General features: G+C 42.4%; 1 protein-coding gene across 3 annotated transcripts; it reads left to right on the top strand.

Annotated features, from left to right (window-relative positions):
- Positions 1-7,088: 7,088 nt before the first annotated feature.
- On the top strand, positions 7,089-20,887 carry trmt1.L (tRNA methyltransferase 1 L homeolog). 3 transcript variants are annotated; one of them, NM_001127754.1, is given in 18 exon segments: positions 7,195-7,258; positions 9,474-9,626; positions 10,680-10,735; positions 10,866-11,050; positions 11,708-11,895; positions 12,006-12,121; positions 12,201-12,313; positions 13,400-13,548; positions 13,771-13,854; positions 15,364-15,433; positions 15,557-15,694; positions 17,697-17,782; positions 18,139-18,247; positions 18,481-18,557; positions 19,670-19,789; positions 20,096-20,201; positions 20,345-20,773; positions 20,846-20,882. In NM_001127754.1, coding segments are annotated over 16 exon segments (1,806 nt in total). In that variant the 5' UTR covers positions 7,195-7,258; positions 9,474-9,516; the 3' UTR covers positions 20,444-20,773; positions 20,846-20,882.
- Positions 20,888-22,343: the final 1,456 nt, after the last annotated feature.

The raw sequence follows: 22,343 nt of genomic DNA, 5'->3' as shown, positions 1-22,343 counted from the left end.
CGCGAGCAATCGACTGCCGGGACAACGAGCCAGACAGCACAAACAGGCAAATGAGGATGGAAGAATCATCGCTCCAGACAGGAAATTCATGATGGAGCATCAGGGAAGGGAGGGATAGAATTATACTGGAATCCATGGCTCATTCTTTCTATTTTCATGGATATATTGCAGGATATATTTAAATATCTGTTATGATGAATAAGGCAAAACACTTCTCATTCCCCTGGGCCAGCGAATAACAATAATGGCGATTATTAATAAGAAATACTGTGAATTCTCAGTTTAACTTATTCTGATTTTATTTCCCTCCTCATTTAACACCATAGTTTGTGGTTCTCCAATGTATAATGCAATTTCCCTCATTTTACATTTCCCAGTCTTATACTTTTCTGGTCCCCTTAAAAACTTTAAAGGAGAACTAAACCCTAATAATGAATGTGGCTAAAAATGCCATATTTTATATAGTGAACTTATTGCACGAGGCTAAAGTTTGAGCTTGTCAATAGCAGCAATGATCCAGGACTTCAAACTTGTCACAAGGGGCCACCATCTTGGAAAGTGTCTGTGACACTCACATGCTCAGTGGGCTCTGATTGGCTGTTGAGAAGCTAAGCTTAGGGCTCGTCACTAATTATCCAGCAGAAAATGAGCTTCCCTGGCTGTAATAAAAGCTGATGCTACAGGTTTGCTGATTATTCAATTCTGATGCTAATTGCACTGGTTTCTGTGCTGCCATGTAGTAATTATCTGTATTAATTACTAATCAGCCTTATATTGTGACATTTCTATTCTATGTGTACTGTATATTGTGAGTGGGTCCCTAAGCTCAGTAAGTGACAGCAGCACAGAGCATGTGCAGTGAATCAGCAGAAAGAAGATGGGGAGCTACTGGGGCATCTTTGGAGACACATATCTTTACTGCTAAAGGGCTGTACTAAATGTACAACATTTCTAGCTAATTCTTTAGTTAAGCTCCTACTGTATTATATTGAGCATAGCCATCTTTCTGAAAAAATATCCTTCCTACAGTTTTATGTTTTTCCCTTTTAATGACTTTAGCATCAAGCACCACGTTAATTGGGCAGACAGTAGTATACCAGCCAAGTGGCAACCCTAATAGGGAATAATAATAATAATAATAATAAGCAAGAGTGGGTAAGCACTAGGGTTGCCACCAGGCCAGTGTTTTACCGGCATGGCCGGTAAAAATGATTGCTGAGCCCAATGTTATTAATATGGAAAAAAGATAAATATAAAGGAAGGCCGGTATTTTTTATTTTTTTTGCAGAAAAGTTGGCAACCCTACTACTAGTATTTCACTGGCATAGGTGGCAAAATACCTGCCTTCTTCTTCTGCCTCTTTTCAGCTTTCAAATGCTCTGTAAAGCTACAAATCTATTATAACTGCTACTTTTGATTATCCGTCTTTCTTTTCAAGCCCTCTCCTATTCATATTCGTCTTTTGTTACAAACAATGCATGGTTGCTGGGGTAACTTGGACCATAGCAACCAGATTGCCAAAACTGTAAACTGGAGAGCTGCTGAGTAAAAAGCTAAATAACTAAAAAACCACAAATAATATAAAATTAAAACCAATTGAAAATTGTGTCAGAATATCACTCTCTACATCATACTAAAAGTTAACTAAAAGGCGAACAACCCCTTTAACAAGGAAGAGAGATTAAAAATATGGAAAGGCAAGAATTTTGTACCCAATAATTTCTAGTCACACCATTAATGCCCAACAGCAATAATACTTCTTTGGAAATTTAACAGTGTGTTGGTAGGCCAGAGCTGAAAAAAAGAACTTACACTCGCACACCCTGGCCGTCCGAAGTCACACGAATTCCAGGTGCTAGATGTTAGAGAAATTGGACGACCTCAAAAACAGCGTAGACACAAGACACACCAGCACAACGTGGATAATTCTAGCAGGATTTAACCTTGCTCGTTTATTTGCGGATGCATCCGCAAATAAACGAGCAAGGTTAAATCCTGCTAGAATTATCCATGTTGTGCTGGTGTGTCTTGTGTCTAGGCCAGAGCTGAGCCACCTCCAGTCCTCCACATGGTATAATACTACACCCCACTAACACAGAATTGTCTTAAAGGAACAATAACAGCCCAAAAATTAAAGAGTTCTTAAAGGGATTCTTTCATGATTTATATGGTGGTGTTTTTAAATTATACTGTTTACGCTGCAAATAATTCACTCTACCTTATACAATTTCATTGCTGAACCAGCATTATAAGGGCTTATGTACCCCTACTGTAAATGATAAGGATATAAGAAGTCACTGAGGGGTTCTGTGACCATATAAAGGCACAAGGCTGCAGGCTGAGTTATACAGGGAACTCTGAGTATCACTCATGTATTATAAGGGATAATGTACCCCCTACTGTAAATGATAAGGATATTAGAAGTCACTGAGGGGTTTTTCTGTGACCATATAAAAGCACAAGTCTGCAGGCTGAGTTATACAGGGAACTCTGAGTATCACTCATGTATTATAAGGGATAATGTACCCCCTACTGTAAATTATAAGGATATTAGAAGTCACTGAGGGGTTCTGTGACCATATAAAGGCACAAGGCTGCAGGCTGAGTTATACAGGGAACTCTGAGTATCACTCATGTATTATAAGGGATAATGTACCCCCTACTGTAAATGATAAGGATATTAGAAGTCACTGAGGGGTTGTTCTGTGACCATATAAAGGCACAAGGCTGCAGGCTGAGTTATACAGGGAACTCTGAGTATCACTCATGTATTATAAGGGATAATGTACCCCCTACTGTAAATGATAAGGATATTAGAAGTCACTGAGGGGTTTTTCTGTGACCATATAAAAGCACAAGTCTGCAGGCTGAGTTATACAGGGAACTCTGAGTATCACTCATGTATTATAAGGGATAATGTACCCCTACTGTAAATTATAAGGATATTAGAAGTCACTGAGGGGTTCTGTGACCATATAAAGGCACAAGGCTGCAGGCTGAGTTATACAGGGAACTCTGAGTATCACTTATGTATTATAAGGGATAATGTACCCCCTACTGTAAATGATAAGGATATTAAAAGTCACTTAGGGGTTCTGTGGCCATATAAGGGCACAAGGCTGCAGGCTGAGTTATACAGGGAACTCTGAGTATCACTCATGTATTATAAGGGATAATGTACCCCCTACTGTAAATGATAAGGATGTTAGAAGTCATTGAGGGGTTGTTCTGTGACCATATAAAGGTACAAGGCTGCAGGCTGAGTTATACAGGGAACTCTGCGTATCACTCATGTATTATAAGGTATAATGTACCTCCTACTGTAGATGATAAGGATATTAGAAGTCATTGAGGGGTTGTTCTGTGAGTATCACTCATGTTTTATAAGGAATAATGTACCCCTGTAAATGATAAGGATATTAGAAGTCACTGAGGGTTTGTTCTGTGACCATATAAAGCAGGGGTCAGCAACCTTTATGATCGAAAGAGCCATTTTGCCCCTCTCCCACTAAAGAAAAATAGTCTGGAGCCGCAAAACATAACACAGCTTATAAACTTTTTTAACCTTTTTTTAATTTTAACTGTTACAACAACAGAATACAACAAACAGAAGTGCATTGTGTATATGCAGGACTACTTTGAAAATAATTAAACACTCAATAGCCCTATTAAATGCTAGTGTTCTCATCTGTTTAATGTGACTTCTGTTTCTGAAGCTCCATGCTGATCGTCTCTCTCTTGTCTTGAGTGTGTGACCGTAGTAAGGACCATGATGAATCATCTTGCTGTGGCTCAGTCTTGCCACTCCTGGGACGTCTATACAGCCCACGCACCTGCTGGCGGCTTCTTGAGTGTGCTTACCGCGGTCGCACACTCAAGAAGCCACCAGCAGGTGCGAGGGCTGTAAATACGACCTGACAGGCAAAGCCACAAGACTGAGCCGCAGCAAGCAGGATGAAGAACCACATGCGGCTCTAGAGCCGCAGGTTCCCTACCCCTGATATAAAGGCACAAGGCTGCAGGCTGAGTTATACAGGGAACTCTGGGTATCCCTCATGTATTATAAGGGATAATGTACCCCCTACTGTAAATGATAAGGATATTAGAAGTCACTGAGGGGTTGTTCTGTGACCATATAAAGGCACAAGGCTGCAGGCTGAGTTATACAGGGAACTCTGAGTATCACTCATGTATTATAAGGGATAATGTACCCCCTACTGTAAATGATAAGGATATTAGAAGTCACTGAGGGGTTGTTCTGTGACCATATAAAGGCACAAGGCTGCAGGCTGAGTTATACAGGGAACTCTGAGTATCACTCATGTATTATAAGGGATAATGTACCCCCTACTGTAAATGATAAGGATATTAGAAGTCACTGAGGGGTTGTTCTGTGACCATATAAAGGCACAAGGCTGCAGGCTGAGTTATACAGGGAACTCTGAGTATCACTCATGTATTATAAGGGATAATGTACCCCCTACTGTAAATGATAAGGATATTAGAAGTCACTGAGGGGTTGTTCTGTGACCATATAAAGGCACAAGGTTGCAGGCTGAGTTATACAGGGAACTCTGAGTATCACTCATGTATTATAAGGGATAATGTACCCCCTACTGTAAAATATATATGTGCACTCTGTGTCTTAAAATGTAACATTGTAGTGATGAGAAAAACCAGGTCTAATATTATTTGTTGTTACTGGTATTTACTAAGCATATAAAAAGCAGCGTACAAGTATATTCCATAAATGAGGAATTACGCCTCCTCCCCAATCTGGGTAACAAATACCTGTGGTTACTCATGCTGACGCCTGGTGAGAACACGTTTATCATAGGAGTCAGTGGCCAGGGGAGGCTGCACTATTGTGGCTTTTCAACGCCATGCTACATCATTTGAGTCATTGCTATCTGGGCACTATTTATCCATTCTAAATGATTACACTGACAAATCAGGGCAGACATGTTTTAAAGCAAATATAGTTGATAAAAAAACACACACACACAAAGGTATCAAATAGTGTTTTAGACAAATTCTAGAAATGGATGCAAAGCAAGGAAACCCCACAGCCACCACCTGATATTATATGTACTTACAAATCCAGCAAGTCCATAACCTGGAGTCTCAGTAAAGAAACCCTTGCAGCGCTGATGATGGAATCACCTTTCCTCAGTCTCTTTGGCTGTTTCAGTAAAAGGAAAATCTCAACTAAAGGGTATTTTTTTTGGCTCAGGTGAGTTTTATTGAGGGCACACATTGTTACAATACACATTGTTTACAGAGTAGCAATTTGTATAGTGTGATTTTACAAGCTAATATATAGTACAGACATATCATCGATCATTTGTCAGAATCCACAACTGTCATACTTTCATATGCAACTCTAGGGCTCGGAATCCACAACTGTCATACTTTCATATGTAACTCTAGGGCTCGGAATCCACAACTGTCATACTTTCATATGTAACTCTAGGGCTCAGAATCCACAACTGTCATACTTTCATATGTAACTCTAGGGCTCAGAATCCACAACTGTCATACTTTCATATGTAACTCTAGGGCTCAGAATCCACAACTGTCATACTTTCATATGTAACTCTAGGGCTCAGAATCCACAACTGCTATACTTTCATATGTAACTCTAAGGTACCATTATGTTTGGCAATCAATTGGTCAATTTTAAGCATTTCCTATACAGAGTTTACCCAAGCTGAGTATAGGGGAGATCAGGTGATTTCCATTGTTGGGCTATAAATTTTCAGGCTTGGAGGAGTATTTTGAGTAGGATTCTGTGGGTTGGCAATGTTGAGTCTGCGGGTTTATGCCCAGAAGATACCACCTAGGATCTAGCTAGGGTTGCCACCTGGCCGGTATTTTACAGGCCTGGCCAGTAAAAATGATGGTTGAGCCCAATGTTATTAATAGGGAAAAAAGATAAATATATAGGAAGGCCAGTAATATGATCCCAATGTTATTAATTGTAAAAAAAGATAAATATATAGGAAGGTCAGTGATCCCAATGTTATTAATAGGGAATAAAGATAAATATATAGGAAGGTCAGTGATCCCAATGTTATTAATAGGGAATAAAGATAAATATATAGGAAGGTCAGTGATCCCAATGTTATTAATAGGGAATAAAGATAAATATATAGGAAGGTCAGTGATCCCAATGTTATTAATAGGGAATAAAGGTAAATATATAGGAAGGTCAGTGATCCCAATGTTATTAATAGGGAATAAAGGTTAATATATAGGAAGGTCAGTATTTTTTCCAGAAATGGAAGCAACCCTAGATATAGGGGAAGGTCAAAACCTAATATTTTATTGACCCGGGGCTGGATTGGGGACCAGAATGTGTGGATAAAGGATCCCTCTGCTGTTCTGCATCTCAAGCAACATGCAGAGACCTAAAGGATATTTAACGTACCTCCCAAAGAGGCAGAAAAACATTTGCTGTGCTCTGAACAGCAATTTTTGACCACACCCATGTTGTGGCCACACCCCCTAATTACCATGTTCATTAAACAAAATTTGGCAGGTTATGAAAGTTTGAACACATTTCTGTGTTATTACAGTTTTATAGAGTGGCTGATTCTATACAACTTTTCAATTGGTCTTTGTTTTGTATAGTTTTTTTTTATTTGCCGTTTTCTTCTGACTCTTTCCGGCTTTCAAATGGGGGTCACTGACCCCATCTAAAACACAAATGCTCTGTAAGGCTACAAATGTATTGTTATTGCTACTTTTTATTACTCATCTTTCTATTCAGGCCTCTCCTATTCATATTCCAGTCTCTTATTCAAATCAATGCATGGTTGTTAGGGGAATTTGGACCCTAGCAACCAGACTGCTGACATTGCAAACTGGAGAGATGCTGAATAAAAAGCTAAATAACTCAAAAACTACCAATAATAAAAAATGAAAACCAATTGCAAATTGTCTCAGAATATCACTCTCTACATCATACTAACTCAACGGCGAACAACCCCTTTAAGAGCAAATACATTTATGCATCACTTTAAAACCCACGTGCAATGATTGTATACTTTGCCCTATATAATGACATGGAATATTGATTCTGCACAAATCCACCACAACTCACACAGAGTTCACTTCCGGCGCCGCTGCATCGGCAGCGAATTAAGTCTCTGATAGGCTTGCTCCTTGCACGTGATCAGCTGCGCGTTCTCCGGCAAGATGGCGGCGCCCGTGTGACCATGCGTGGATTAGGAGAGAGCCGCGGTATATCGAACGGGTGAGGAGCTGTTGGCCACCACGTTCTTACAGTGCAGTGCTGCTGGTTACTCAGTGACTATGGGACAGTGAGGAGGGGCAGGCAACCTGGGCTAAAGTACAACTCACTTCTGTGGCATTCTGGGACTTGTAGTTCAGCATCAGCCGCAGAGGCTCAAGTTACAGAGGATACAGGAGACTAAGATTTTAGTGATGGTGTAGAAGGGTGAGTTTACTGTGTTGGACATGGAAGGGCTGGGTATATAATAAAGGTTAGGAGGAGGGGGATTGGTGTCTGCATTTAAATTTAGCTGTTATATAAAGGCAGGTTGTGTCTGGCCCCAGGTATATAGTTTTTTTTTAAGGTAGTAGTTGGAAGTTAGACAAAGACACATCCATCAGTTTAACCCAACTTGTACATGATCCACAGGAAGGCAATGAGGAATCAAAAACATTCTCCCATTTCCCACGTGTTGCACAGGAATAATATATATAATAATATCTACTGTGTACCCTGTGCTTGAATGGCTGCCCCTGTGGCTACACAGCAGCTTATTTATATAAACTATAGTAGTAATTATCTGTTATCTACTTTTTATCCTGTGCTTGAATTGCAGCCCCCATGGCTACACAGCAGCTTGTTTATATAAACTATAGTAGTACTTATCTGTTATCTACTGTGTATCCTGTGCTTGAATGGCTGCCCCCATGGCTACACAGCAGCTTGTTTATATAAACTATTGTAGTACTTATCTGTTATCTACTGTGTATCCTGTGCTTGAATGGCTGCCCCCATGGCTACACAGCAGCTTGTTTATATAAACTATAGTAGTACTTATCTGTTATCTACTGTGTCTCCTGTGCTTGAATGGCTGCCCCCATGGCTACACAGCAGCTTGTTTATATAAACTATAGTAGTACTTATCTGTTATCTACTGTGTATCCTGTGCTTGAATAGCTGTCCCCATGGCTACACAGCAGCTTGTTTATATAAACTATAGTAGTACTTATCTGTTATCTACTGTGTATCCTGTGCTTGAATGGCTGCCACATGGCTACACAGCAGCTTGTTTATATAAACTATAGTAGTACTTATCTGTTATCTACTGTGTATCCTATGCTTGAATGGCTGCCCCCATGGCTACACAGCAGCTTGTTTATATAAACTATAGTAGTACTTATGTGTCATCTACTGTGTATCCTGTGCTTGAATGGCTGCCCCCATGGCTACACAGCAGCTTGTTTATATAAAATATAGTAGTACTTATCTGTTATCTACTGTGTCTCCTGTGCTTGAATGGCTGCCCCCATGGCTACACAGCAGCTTGTTTATATAAACTATAGTAGTACTTATCTGTTATCTACTGTGTATCCTGTGCTTGAATAGCTGCCCCCATGGCTACACAGCAGCTTGTTTATATAAACTATAGTAGTACTTATCTGTTATCTACTGTGTATCCTGTGCTTTAATGGCTGCCCCCATGGCTACACAGCAGCTTGTTTATATAAACTATAGTAGTGTTTCTGAAGCAAACCCACCAGTTGTACCAGTGCAGGGCAACAGTACATTATATTGTCATTCCTTTAAAACACTTTAATTTTTTGGTTTTACTGTTTCCATGTAGAAGCCAAATATTTGGGGACCATGTCATAAATGGGATCTATAATGTACTGATTGTATAAAATTTAAATTAGAATGTGTTTATTTGATACACAATTGTGACACGTGGCAGCCCCCATGACCAGTTGCAGCGCCAGGAAGTATCTAGGAGACGGCAGCACAACTCACAATAATCCTGTTAACTTGGTTGTTCTGCTGAAAGCAACAAATTGTTGGATCCAGCTCATACAGCCTGACAGGCTTATATTGTACCATACATGTCTATGGAGGCCCCAGTATAAGCACACACACTTCCTATATACTTTATTAAATGCACAGCTAATTCTATGTATGTATGATAAATGCCATGTAAATATGTCTGTACGTGGGCTGTATCCCCATGTGTTCCTGTGCACTGAAGGAGAGTACATTGACTGTAATATACTTTGTGCAGGTTTGTCCCCTTGGCTATTATGGGAGGCGATTATTTGGGACACGTGTTTCAGGAACCTTTTTATTATGTGATTCTGATGATGATTTTGTCCTTGCTCTGCTGAGGTCTCCTTCTTCTGATGCGCTCCTGGGCTGCCATTGTAAGGCTCTCAACACTGCCTCATCTCACTTTTCCCTTTTCCAGAACAAGACTCTGATCCTTGGGAAAAGCCTCCTGATCATACATCATGGAGATTTCCGGAGAAACCATTATACATGAGGGAAAAGCCAGTGTCATCTTCCCCAGCACTAACCAAGTCTTCTATAATCCAGTGCAGGAGTTCAACAGAGACCTGACGTGAGTACAGCACTGGGGCCTGGGTTCTGCTTCCGGGGTTAATGTGTACAGTGCAGGGGGAGCGAGAGGCATGTGATCAAGGAAATCCTGTCTTGCAGAGCTTACACTCTAATATACAGAGCGACACGGATACAATATAGGGGGGAACCATTGGGAGAAGGGAATCCTGTCCTGCAGAGCTTACGCTCTAATATACAGAGGAACACAGATACAATATAGGGGGAAACCATGGGGAGAAGGGAATCCTGTCCTGCAGAGCTTACTCTCTACTATACAGAGAGAGACAATACAATACAGGGGGAGGGAACCATTGGGAGAAGGGAATCCTGCCCTGCAGAGCTTACACTCTAATATACAGAGAGACACAATACAATACAGGGAGAAGGAACCATTGGGAGAAGGGAATCCTGTCCTGCAGAGCTTACACTCTAATAAACAAAGATACACTGATACAATAAATGGAGAGGGAACCATAAGGAGGAGGGACTCCTGCCCTGCAAAGCTTTCACTCTAATATACAGAGGGACACGAATACAATATAGGGGGAAACCATTGGGAGAATAGAATCCTGTCCTGCAGAGCGTACACTCTAATATACAGAGAGATAGAATACATGGAGAGGGAACCATTAGTAGAAGGGAAGCCTGCCCTGCAGAACTTAAACTCTAATATACAAATAGACACTGAAACAATACATGGAGAGGAAACCATTAGGAGGAGGGACTCCTGCCCTGCAGAGCTTTCACTCTTTTTAATATACAGAGGGACACAGATACAATATAGGGGGAAACCATTGGGAGAATAGAATCCTGTCTTGCAGAGCTTACACTCTAATATACAGAGGGACCCAGATACAATAGAGGGAGAGGGAATCCTGCCCTGCAGAGCTTACACTCTAATATACAGAGAGATACAGATACAAAACAGGGAGAGGGAACTATTGGGTGAAGAGAATCCTGCTCTACAGAGCTTACACTCCTACATGAAAGGAAATGGGTAATAAATATATTTTGTTATTAGGAAATTATACTACTAATGGCTGTTTCCCTTTAGATGTGCTGTGATCACAGAATTTGCTCGTCTGCATCTCCAGCAGAAAGGGATTAAGAGTGAGTTTCTCTTGCTTTCCTAAATCAGTATAACTTTGTCACTACTCCATCAAATGACCCAGCCAATCTGTCTGCTTAGATTTGTTCAACGACAGGCCAATAAACACTAAAAGATTCTGCTTTCCTACAGTTGTGGTGCCTGGTGAGAGGGAGGAGCAGAAGCTGGTGGTGAACCTCTCGGAGGCAGGAGAGGACAACATGAACTCCAGTACAGAGAATAACTCCGCCCCCACATCTGCAGAGAATAACTCCGCCCCCACATCTGCAGAGAATAACTCCGCCCCCACCACTGCAAGTGTAGGGGAGCCCTGCCCTGTAAGTAAGAGAACATGGATTGTGCATGTCTCCCGGTGGGCCTTTACCAGACATATTGAGCCCTCCCAAGTAAAAGATCAAGCACTGGCCTTTATGTTTGATAATGTGCCAACTTGCATGCATAGCATGAAATAATGATGGCCTTAAAGGAACAGTCCAGTGTAACAATAAAAACTGGGTAAATAGAAAATATTTCTAAAATAGTTAGTTAGCCATGGGTCATATCTGTTGCTTTTGAATCTGAGCTGAATGCTGAGGATCGATTGCAAACTCACTGAACAGTTATGTCCCATGTGGCCCCCCTTATAGTCACTGACTAACTCAGAGTTAGAGAGCTGAAAAGCAGGAAGTAGTGTTCTGGCTATTATGTTACACATCCAGTCACTCCAGCCTTTATACATTACATTTTTGGCTAACTAACTATATATGAAACATTTTTTTTATTTATATTTTATTTTATTTATTTTATATTTTCAGTCTATCGATTTAACCAGTTTTTTTTATTTTTACACTAAACTGTTCCTTTAACACCCTGTCTCTATTTCTTAACTCTTGAGCCTCAGGCCTTCTTTTCCCATTGTACTAATTATACCACCCTCTACATTCCATGGCATTTACACCCTTCCCTAATGTCTGTGCATCTCTCTCCCTGCTTAGGAAGGTCTGCGTGTTTTAGAGGGTCTGGCTGCCTCCGGCTTGCGTTCCATTCGATTCGCCTGCGAAGTGCCCGGCCTACACAGCGTCGTTGCAAATGACTTTTCCGCCAGCGCAGTGGAGCTTATCAAACGGAATATACAGCACAACGACGTGGGGAACCTGGTGACCGCCAGCTACAGTGATGCCCGGTGAGAGGCCTACGTAGCTTTACTTTATGTATTTCATGGGATTTTGCTTAGTCTTCTTTGTCCTCTCCAACTAAAGGCTCCAAATATGGGCACTTTGCATTTGTCTGTAGGATGGTGATGTACAACAGGATGGGGGCACGAGATCGCTTTGACGTCATAGATTTGGATCCCTACGGGAGTCCGTCCATGTTCCTAGACGCCGCTGTGCAGAGCGTGAGCGAAGGAGGTGAGTTACACACCCAGCGGGCGCAGTATGAGAGTGTATATTGCTAAGCAGCATTCACACTTCTACCTCTGCCCTGTAGGACTGCTGTGTATCACATGCACCGACATGGCGGTTCTGGCAGGAAACAGCGGCGAAACGTGTTACAGCAAATACGGTGCAATGTCAATTAAATCAAAGTACTGCCACGAGATGGTGAGCGGATAATGTGTGGTGGGTCTGTACTTATTAACTGTGTCCGTATAATAGTGATATGTGAGTAGGGAAGTCCTCGTCCTGCACCCGACTCTAACCCCACTGATTAGGACTCACACTTGCATTTATTTATATTAGGGACGTACTGAATCCAGGATTTGGCCTTTTTCAGGATTCGGAATCGGCCGAATCCCAGTGCCTGGCTGAACCGTATCTGAATTTGCATATGTAAATTAGGGGCTGGTAGGGAAATGACATGACTCCGTCACAAAAGAAGATTTTTTTTCCACTTATTCTTTTCCTGCCCCCAATTTGCATTTGCAAATTAGGATTCGGTTCGGTATTCGGCCGAATCTTTCACCAAGGATTTGGGTATTTGGCCGAATCTCAAATAGTGGATTCGGTGCATCGCTAATTTATATACCCAAGCCTGGCCCATCCCAGTCTGTGATGTCACATAGGGGGCGGGCGGTGAGCGTCTTTAAATAGATCGGTGACAGAAGTGGGGCACAGTTAGGTCGCCAGATATTTTGTGCAACCCGTGGGCTTCGAGGCACTTTTATCAAGGGTCGAATTTTTGTGAGTTTTTTTAAACTCCTATAAATTTGAAATTCGACTATTTACAATTTATTAATAAAATGGAATTTTTTATACTCTGACAAATTCAAAGACCCAAACATTTGAATCGAGTTTGAATCTGATAAAATTCGATTTGTTTTTTTTTCTTTGGAAAAAAAACTCGATGTCAGGAAGGCTGCAAACCTCTCCAAATTGATCCCTGCACCTCTCCCATTGACTTTAAAAACAGTAAATCAGCAGGTTTTAGGTGGCTAATAGTCTAATTTGAATTCTTAAAGGGCCAGAGTAAATCTCGAAAATATAATTAAATTTTTTTTAAAAACTTGAATCAAATTTGCATAACTCCCTAGTCGAATTTGATCGTTTCGACCATAAAAAAAAATAGAAAATTCGAATTTTCAATTCGACCCTTGATAAATCTGCCCCTTTGTGTTCTGCAGTGGGAATGTTTGTGGTCACATGACTTACCATATTAACTGTGTATGTGCCATTCTCCATATCTCTCAGGCTCTCCGCATCCTCCTGCACAGCCTGGACCTGCGTGCGAACTGTTACCAGCGATACATCGTTCCTCTGCTCTGCGTCTCTGCCGACTTTTATATTCGGGTTTTTGTCCGTGTGTTCACTGGACAGGCCAAAGTGAAGATGTGCGCTAGGTGAGCTTGGGATGGTTTTAGAACTGAAGAACAGTGTCTTTGGGAGGACGGGAGGGTCAAGAGTTATATATGGTATTAGTTCTGGAACTTCAGTCCCATCCAGTCAGTTGTGTAGGGCTAAATGACAAACTATGTGTCATTGTTTTGGAGGGGTGTGTCTTACAGACCAGATTTTAAGTAGCAAATGAACTGGAAATAACAAGCTCCCCTTTATTTGTGCAGTAAGCAGGCTCTGGTATACAACTGCGTTGGGTGTGGGACATACCATCTGCAGCGAATGGGGAAAGCCACCAGCCATGGAAACAAGTGAGTTTTGGCTAAATCTGAGTTTATTAAAGGGTTATGGTTATATGAAAAAAATATTTATACCTAAAACTGTGAAATGTTTAGTCGATTGGTGCTGAAAACATTTTATTTTCATCATAAAAAGATATACAGTAAGTTGCAAAAAGTAATGGATTTCATTCTGCTTCGGAAACAGATTCGGCTGTTTGTACTAGAATTATATATGATCCTTGCCTAATTCATTAATATTTGCTTGTGCCTTTATATGGTCACAGAACCCCTCAATGACTTCTAATATCCTTATCATTTATAGTAGGGGGTACATTATCCCTTATAATACATGAGTGATACTCAGAGTTCCCTGTATAACTCAGCCTGCAGCCTTGTGCCTTTATATGGTCACAGAACAACCCCTCAGTGACTTCTAATATCCTTATCATTTACAGTAGGAGGTACATTATCCCTTATAATACATGAGTGATACTCAGAGTTCCCTGTTTAACTCAGCCTGCAGCCTTGTGCCTTTATATGGTCACAGAACAACCCCTCAGTGACTTCTAATATCCTTATCATTTACAGTAGGGGGTACATTATCCCTTATAATACATGAGTGATACTCAGAGTTCCCTGTATAACTCAGCCTGCAGCCTTGTGCCTTTATATGGTCACAGAACAACCCCTCAGTGACTTCTAATATCCTTATCATTTACAGTAGGAGGTACATTATCCCTTATAATACATGAGTGATACTCAGAGTTCCCTGTTTAACTCAGCCTGCAGCCTTGTGCCTTATATGGTCACAGAACAACCCCTCAGTGACTTCTAATATCCTTATCATTTATAGTAGGGGGTACATTATCCCTTATAATACATGAGTGATACTCAGAGTTCCCTGTATAACTCAGCCTGCAGCCTTGTGCCTTTATATGGTCACAGAACAACCCCTCAGTGACTTCTAATATCCTTATCATTTACAGTAGGGGGTACATTATCCCTTATAATACATGAGTGATACTCAGAGTTCCCTGTATAACTCAGCCTGCAGCCTTGTGCTTTTATATGGTCACATAACCCCTCAGTGACTTCTAATATCCTTATCATTTACAGTAGGGGGTACATTATCCCTTATAATACATGAGTGATACTCAGAGTTCCCTGTATAACTCAGCCTGCAGCCTTGTGCCTTTATATGGTCACAGAACAACCCCTCAGTGACTTCTAATATCCTTATCATTTACAGTAGGGGGTACATTATCCCTTATAATACATGAGTGATACTCAGAGTTCCCTGTATAACTCAGCCTGCAGCCTTGTGCCTTTATATGGTCACAGAACAACCCCTCAGTGACTTCTAATATCCTTATCATTTACAGTGTGTGATTGTGTATATGTATTGTTTGTCTAAAAACCATATACTATCTATACAGCATTATCAGAAATTGTAGGTTATTGTGTGTATACAGCATATTGTGTCCCTGGGAATTTCCTTGTCACTCAACCCAGTATTGTTTCTATATTACATTTTAACAGCATGAAATACTCACCTGCAACTGGCCCTCCTGTGACTCTGAACTGTGAATTCTGCCAGCAAAGGCAACAGGTATATCCGTGTATAGATACTCAGTCCCATTATACATAATAAAGAGAGCATTATAGTCACATAGATACTCCGGACTATAGATTGTGAATCTGAGTATTTCTTTTTGTTTTGTGCATCTTTCAGCTCGGGGGACCAATTTGGGCTGAGTCTCTCCATGATAAAGATTTTGTTGAGCGCATTTTATCTGCTTTAGAGCGAAATAATTCAAAGAGATTTAAGACTGCAGAGAGAATTCAGGGAGTGCTGAGTATGGTGACAGAGGTAAGTGTGAAATAGAGGCTTTCATAATCTGTGTGACCTTCCCCTCCCACTGCAGGGTGATACAGTGACACAGAGAGGAGGGAACTATGGGACATGAGTCTGTCCCTCCCACTGCAGGGTGATACAGTGACACAGACAGGAGGGAACTATGGGACATGAGTCTGTCCCTCCCACTGCAGGGTGATACAGTGACACAGACAGGAGGGAACTATGGGACATGAGTCTGTCCCTCCCACTGCAGGGTGATACAGTGACATAGACAGGAGGGAACTATGGGACATGAGTCTGTCCCTCCCACTGCAGGGTGATACAGTGACACAGACAGGAGGGAACTATGGGACATGAGTCTGTCCCTCCCACTGCAGGGTGATACAGTGACACAGACAGGAGGGAACTATGGGACATGAGTCTGTCCCTCCCACTGCAGGGTGATACAGTGACACAGACAGGAGGGAACTATGGGACATGAGTCTGTCCCTCCCACTGCAGGGTGATACAGTGACACAGACAGGAGGGAACTATGGGACATGAGTCTGTCCCTCCCACTGCAGGGTGATACAGTGACACAGACAGGAGGGAACTATGGGACATGAGTCTGTCCCTCCCACTGCAGAGTGATACAGTGACACAGACAGGAGGGAAACTATGGGACATGAGTCTGTCCCTCCCACTGCAGGGTGATACAGTGACACAGACAGGAGGGAACTATGGGACATGAGTCTGTCCCTCCCCACTGCAGGGTGATACAGTGACACAGACAGGAGGGAACTATGGGACATGAGTCTGTCCCTCCCACTGCAGGGTGATACAGTGACACAGACAGGAGGGAACTATGGGACATGAGTCTGTCCCTCCCACTGCAGGGTGATACAGTGACACAGACAGGAGGGAACTATGGGACATGAGTCTGACCCTCCCACTGCAGGGTGATACAGTGACACAGACAGGGAGGGAACTATGGACATGAGTCTGTCCCTCCCACTGCAGGGTGATACAGTGACACAGACAGGAGGGAACTATGGGACATGAGTCTGTCCCTCCCACTGCAGGGTGATACAGTGACACAGACAGGAGGGAACTATGGGACATGAGTCTGCCCTCCCACTGCAGGGTGATACAGTGACACAGACAGGAGGGAACTATGGGACATGAGTCTGACCCTCCCACTGCAGGGTGATACAGTGACACAGACAGGAGGGAACTATGGGACATGAGTCTGTCCCTCCCACTGCAGGGTGATACAGTGACACAGACAGGAGGGAACTATGGGACATGAGTCTGTCCCTCCCACTTGCAGGGGTGATACAGTGACACAGACAGGAGGGAACGATGGGACATGAGTCTGTCCCTCCCACTGCAGGGGTGATACAGTGACACAGACAGGAGGGAACTATGGGACATGAGTCTGTCCCTCCCACTGCAGGGTGATACAGTGACACAGACAGGAGGGAACTATGGGACATGAGTCTGTCCCTCCCACTGCCAGGGTGATACAGTGACACAGACAGGAGGGAACTATGGGACATGAGTCTGTCCCTCCCACTGCAGGGTGATACAGTGACACAGACAGGAGGGAACTATGGGACATGAGTCTGTCCCTCCCACTGCAGGGTGATACAGTGACACAGACAGGAGGGAACTATGGGACATGAGTCCCGTCTCCCACTGCAGGGTGATACAGTGACACAGACAGGAGGGAACTATGGACATGAGTCTGTCCCTCCCACTGCAGGGTGATACAGTGACACAGACAGGAGGGAACTATGGGACATGAGTCTGTCCCTCCCACTGCAGGGTGATACAGTGACACAGACAGGAGGGAACTATGGGACATGAGTCTGTCCCTCCCACTGCAGGGTGATACAGTGACACAGACAGAAGTAGTAGAAGGATCAGATATTGGGTGCAGAGCCTGAGTCATACCCCTATAAATCAGTATTAATGTTACACTGTAATGCAGAAAAGTATTTAAGTAGCATAAGCCAATCATGTGCCTCCCCAGGAGCTGAGTGATGTGCCGTTATATTATACCCTGGACAACCTGAGCAGTGTCATTCGCTGTAACACCCCCTCGCTGCTGCAGTTCCGGTGAGTGTTCAGTCCATGTAAATCCACATCAGCCCTATAGTATCTCTCTCGTCTCTCCCTCCACCCTGTTTTAGTATTTTAGTTTTATTATTCCTCCTTGTTCTATCTTCACCCATCTGCTTATCTCATTGTCAAACTGAGCCCCACATCCCATTAGACTACATATAGAATTTGGATAAAGAAACTGAGCCCCATGATCAGGCAGGGGGAGGGCCAGACTTAAAGCAGAGTCCCATCCCATTGGTTACTCCCTTAGGTGAGATCATCATGCCCCTCATTCATTTGTGTTTGTCCCATGAGCCTTATGGGATATTTTGTTACAAATTAGAATAACAGGATTGTGTTTCTCCCCACAGCTCTGCTCTGCTCCACGCAGGACACAGGGTCTCTCTGTCACACGCCTGCAAGAACGCACTGAAAACCGATGCTCCGCCCTCTGTCATTTGGGACATTATGCGCTGTTGGGTGAGTCTCCATGGGGATTCCTAGTTACCCACAATGACAAATTAAAATAACTCTAGTGTATACTGTTATGTGTTTGCAGCAAATCATTGCTGGGGGCGCTGTTTTTTTTTTGCAGCCTGTGACAAAGACTGACTGCCAGTAAAACTGGTCAACTGTGGTACTGCAAGTGACAGCTGCAGAAATGGCTGGGAATTGACATGAATTCATTTTATTTGCTTTATTGTACCCGTTAGGAGAAACAGAACCCAGTCAAGAGAGAGAGGTTGTCTGAGACCTGCCCAGCATTTCACATCCTGACTAAGGAGCCAAGGTGAGTGTGTACCCCCTACTGTAAATGATAAGGATATTAGAAGTCACTAAGGGGTTGTTCTGTGACCATATATAGGCACAAGGCTGCAGGCTGAGTTATACAGGGAACTCTGAGTATCACTCATGTATTATATGGGATAATGTACCCCCTACTGTAAATGATAAGGATATTAGAAGTCACTGAGGGGTTGTTCTGTGACCATATATAGGCACAAGGCTGCAGGCTGAGTTATACAGGGAACTCTGAGTATCACTCATGTATTATAAGGGATAATGTACCTCCTACTGTAAATGATAAGGATATTAGAAGTCACTGAGGGGTTGTTCTGTGACCATATAAAGGCACAAGGCTGCAGGCTGAGTTATACAGGGAACTCTGAGTATCACTCATGTATTATAAGGGATAATGTACCCCCTACTGTAAATGATAAGGATATTAGAAGTCACTGAGGGGTTGTTCTGTGACCATATAAAGGCACAAGGCTGCAGGCTGAGTTATACAGGGAACTCTGAGTATCGCTCATGTATTATAAGGGATAATGTACCCCCTACTGTAAATGATAAGGATATTAGAAGTCACTGAGGGGTTGATCTGTGATCATATAAAGGCACAAGGCTGCAGGCTGAGTTATACAGGGAACTCTGAGTATCACTCATGTATTATAAGGGATAATGTACCCCCTACTGTAAATGATAAGGATATTAGAAGTCACTGAGGGGTACTGTGACCATATAAAGACACAAGGCTGCAGGCTGAGTTATACAGGGAACTCTGAGTATCACTCATGTATTATAAGGGATAATGTACCCCCTACTGTAAATGATAAGGATATAAGAAGTCACTGAGGAGTTTCACATTCATATAAAGGCATGAGTCCTAAGGCTGAATGGTTTCATTTGGATTATGTAACTCCGAGGTGACTTCTAATATCCAACAGGGCATAGATTATTTTTAATAAAGTTTCAGTGACTTGTGCGACATCACTGAGCACCGCTTATTACAGGATATTCATGACTTTTTGTGTTTTATACAGAGCTAAGCCAATGCTGCTGGTAAGAACCCAGCAACAACCTCTTCAGTAAATCTTTATTGTTATTTCTCTGTACTTGCAGGATTGAGGCCAACTTTGATATTCGACAGGACGCCAACCCTAAATCTCGTAAACTGGGTTTAAAAAGGTTCCAGGAAAACCCAGAGGCAAACTGGGGCCCCAAAGCAAGAGCCAAAGCCGGGTAATTAGAGTTCTGTGGTTTATGGGTGTTAAAAGGGTATTAACTCTGGAGGTTCTCTTGTTAGAGAGACGAGGGGTAGTCCAGTGGATTTAGAGCCTCCATGAATTATTTATAACAGGTCTGTAGCTTTAGCTGGCTGAGGATGCTGGGAGTTGTATATGAGGCTTCTGTGAGCCACAAGTAGGAATAACATATTCTGAATGATGATTTGCCCTTGTGTGTTAGTTGTGGGGCTCAGTGGTGGGCGTATAGGGTTCTTACTTTGGGGTGTATTAGCCATATAAGTGCACGGCTCTTCTCTTTTAGGGGTGGGCTTTCTACTGCTCTAGAGGACAAAAGAAAGAAGTACCAGAACAAGAGGAAGAAAGACGAGAGCCAACTTAAAAGCTTTCCCAGCAAGAAATTTAAGAAGGTGAGGGAGTCTCATGGGTGCAACCCCTCCCCCCACAATTACCCCCAATATGTGATGTGTGTAAGAGTTTGCACTGCTGCCCGTTCAGACCCAGGTTTGATTTTCAGGACCGGCGCTCATGTTCCTTTCCTTATGTTACTCAGGGTTCCTGCGAGTTAGGGGACAACTGCTGTTACTCCCACACCTTGTCGGATGAAACACAGGAAGAATCTCCCACAACCCACGATGGAGCCCCTTCCTAATCCGGCTCCGCTGGGGAGAAATGTGGACATCCAGTGGTTCTGAGCAGTCACGAGCAGCCACAGGCCTCACCCCTATCTCACGGGACTGACAGACTTGGTAGATTCCAGGAGGAATGGATATTGCTTAGGAGCTTTCTTTTATTTAAAAGTGCAGGAGACGAAGCACTCCATGGTGCATCCTGCCATTTAGGATGCTGGAGTAATACAGATTTATATATAAATATACCCAATTTGTAACCTGAGTTTCACATTCAGTTGTACATAGTCGAGGATGCTTCCATACTGCTTCCCTTAACACAGACTCTCTCACTGGAAAACCATACAGTGTAAATGCATGAACAGATAGTTATAATTATACCGTGTAAATACATGAGCAGATATTGTTATAATTATACAGTGTAAATACATGAGCAGATATTGTTATAAAATCTGGAGTCTGTCACAGCCAAAGTGTCAGTATATGTAAAGAGGCAGAATGGGTTACTTTGTGCAGACATTAAGGGGCACATTTACTAAGCTCGAGTGAAGGATTGGAATGATTCAAATTTCGAAGTATTTTTTTGGGTACTTCGACCATTAAATAAGCTATTTTGACTCTAACTATTTTTACTTCAAATCGTTCGAGTCAAAATAGCCTATTTAATGGTCGAAGTACCCAAAAAAATACTTCGAAATTCGAATCTATCCGACCATTTGATAGTCGAAGTACTGGCTCTTTAAAAAAAAAAAACTTTGACTACCTACTGAGCTACAATGTTAGGGACCTTCCACCATACATTTAAGCTATCTCTGATCGATCGAAAAAAAATTTAGATCGATGGATTAAAATCCTTCGAATCGTTCGAAGGATTTAATCGTTCGATCAAACGATTTTTACTTAGATCGATCAAAGTATTTGCGGTAAATCCTTTGACTTCGATAGTCGAAGGATTTTACTTTGAGGGTCGAATATCGAGGGTTAATTAACCCTCGATATTCGACCCTTAGTAAATGTGCCCCTAAGCCTTGGCTTTGTGCTGATAATTTAAAGAAACTAAATGCATTATAGCCCCCGATTTAGAAACAGAGGTTTTCCCTTTGGGAATGGCCAATTCTAAGCAACTGTTCAATTGGCCTTCATGATTTATTTTTTAGAGTTTAATTATTTGCCTTTTTTTTTTCCTGACTCTTTCCAGCTTTCAAGGTGGGGGGGGGGGTTACTGCCCCCATATAAAAAAAACAAATCATCTAAGGCTACAGATTTATTGTTATTGCTACTTTTTATTACTCCTCTTTCCAATGAGGCCTCTCCTATTCATATTCCAGTCTCTTATTCAAATCAATGCATGGTTGCTGGGGTAATTTGGACCCTAAGCAGCCAGATTGCTGAAATTGCAGCTTGGAGAGCTGCTAAATAACTTTAAAACCACAAATAATAAACTATGAAAACCAATTATACTAAAAGTTTATTTAAAAGGTGAACAACCCCTTTAAGGGCAAAGACACACGGGCAGATTAGAGGAGATTAGTTGCCCAGCGACAAATCTCCTCTTCTTCGGGGCCCCGCACTGCCTTCCTGCCAGATAGAATGTAAATCGCCTGCGGGATGGCACTCAAATCGCTTCATTTACCAAAGCTTCCTCGTGAGGCAACTTTGGGCGACCTTGGAAAACAAAGCGCTCAGAGCCATCCCGCCAGCGATTTACATTCTAGCCGGGAGGAAGGCAGTGCGGGGAGATTAGTCGCCCCGAAGAAGAGGAGATTTGACGCCGGTCTACTTATCTCCCAGAATCTGACCGTAAGTCTCGGCCCTAAGGGAAGATTGTACCTGCAATGATCACCTAATAAAATCAGCTGAGATTTATCAGCCGTTGGCAAGTGGATAAAATGCAGATTTCTGTATCGGTCTAAGACAAATGAT

This window comes from Xenopus laevis, chromosome 3L (genome assembly GCF_017654675.1).
Source record: "Xenopus laevis strain J_2021 chromosome 3L, Xenopus_laevis_v10.1, whole genome shotgun sequence".
Lineage (NCBI taxonomy): Eukaryota > Metazoa > Chordata > Amphibia > Anura > Pipidae > Xenopus > Xenopus laevis.
The sequence above is the reverse complement of the archived record's forward strand: the minus strand, read 5'-3'. Positions and strand labels throughout refer to the sequence as shown.

Bases quoted from the DNA above. Each gene is read 5' to 3' on its own strand.
- trmt1.L (XM_041584805.1), top strand. From the start codon at position 9,517: ATGGAGATTTCCGGAGAAACCATTATACATGAGGGAAAAGCCAGTGTC. The intron at 9,627-10,679 runs GTGAGTACAGCA...GTTTCCCTTTAG, and splicing joins GAGTTCAACAGAGACCTGAC to ATGTGCTGTGATCACAGAAT. The intron at 13,549-13,770 runs GTGAGCTTGGGA...TTATTTGTGCAG, and splicing joins AAAGTGAAGATGTGCGCTAG to TAAGCAGGCTCTGGTATACA.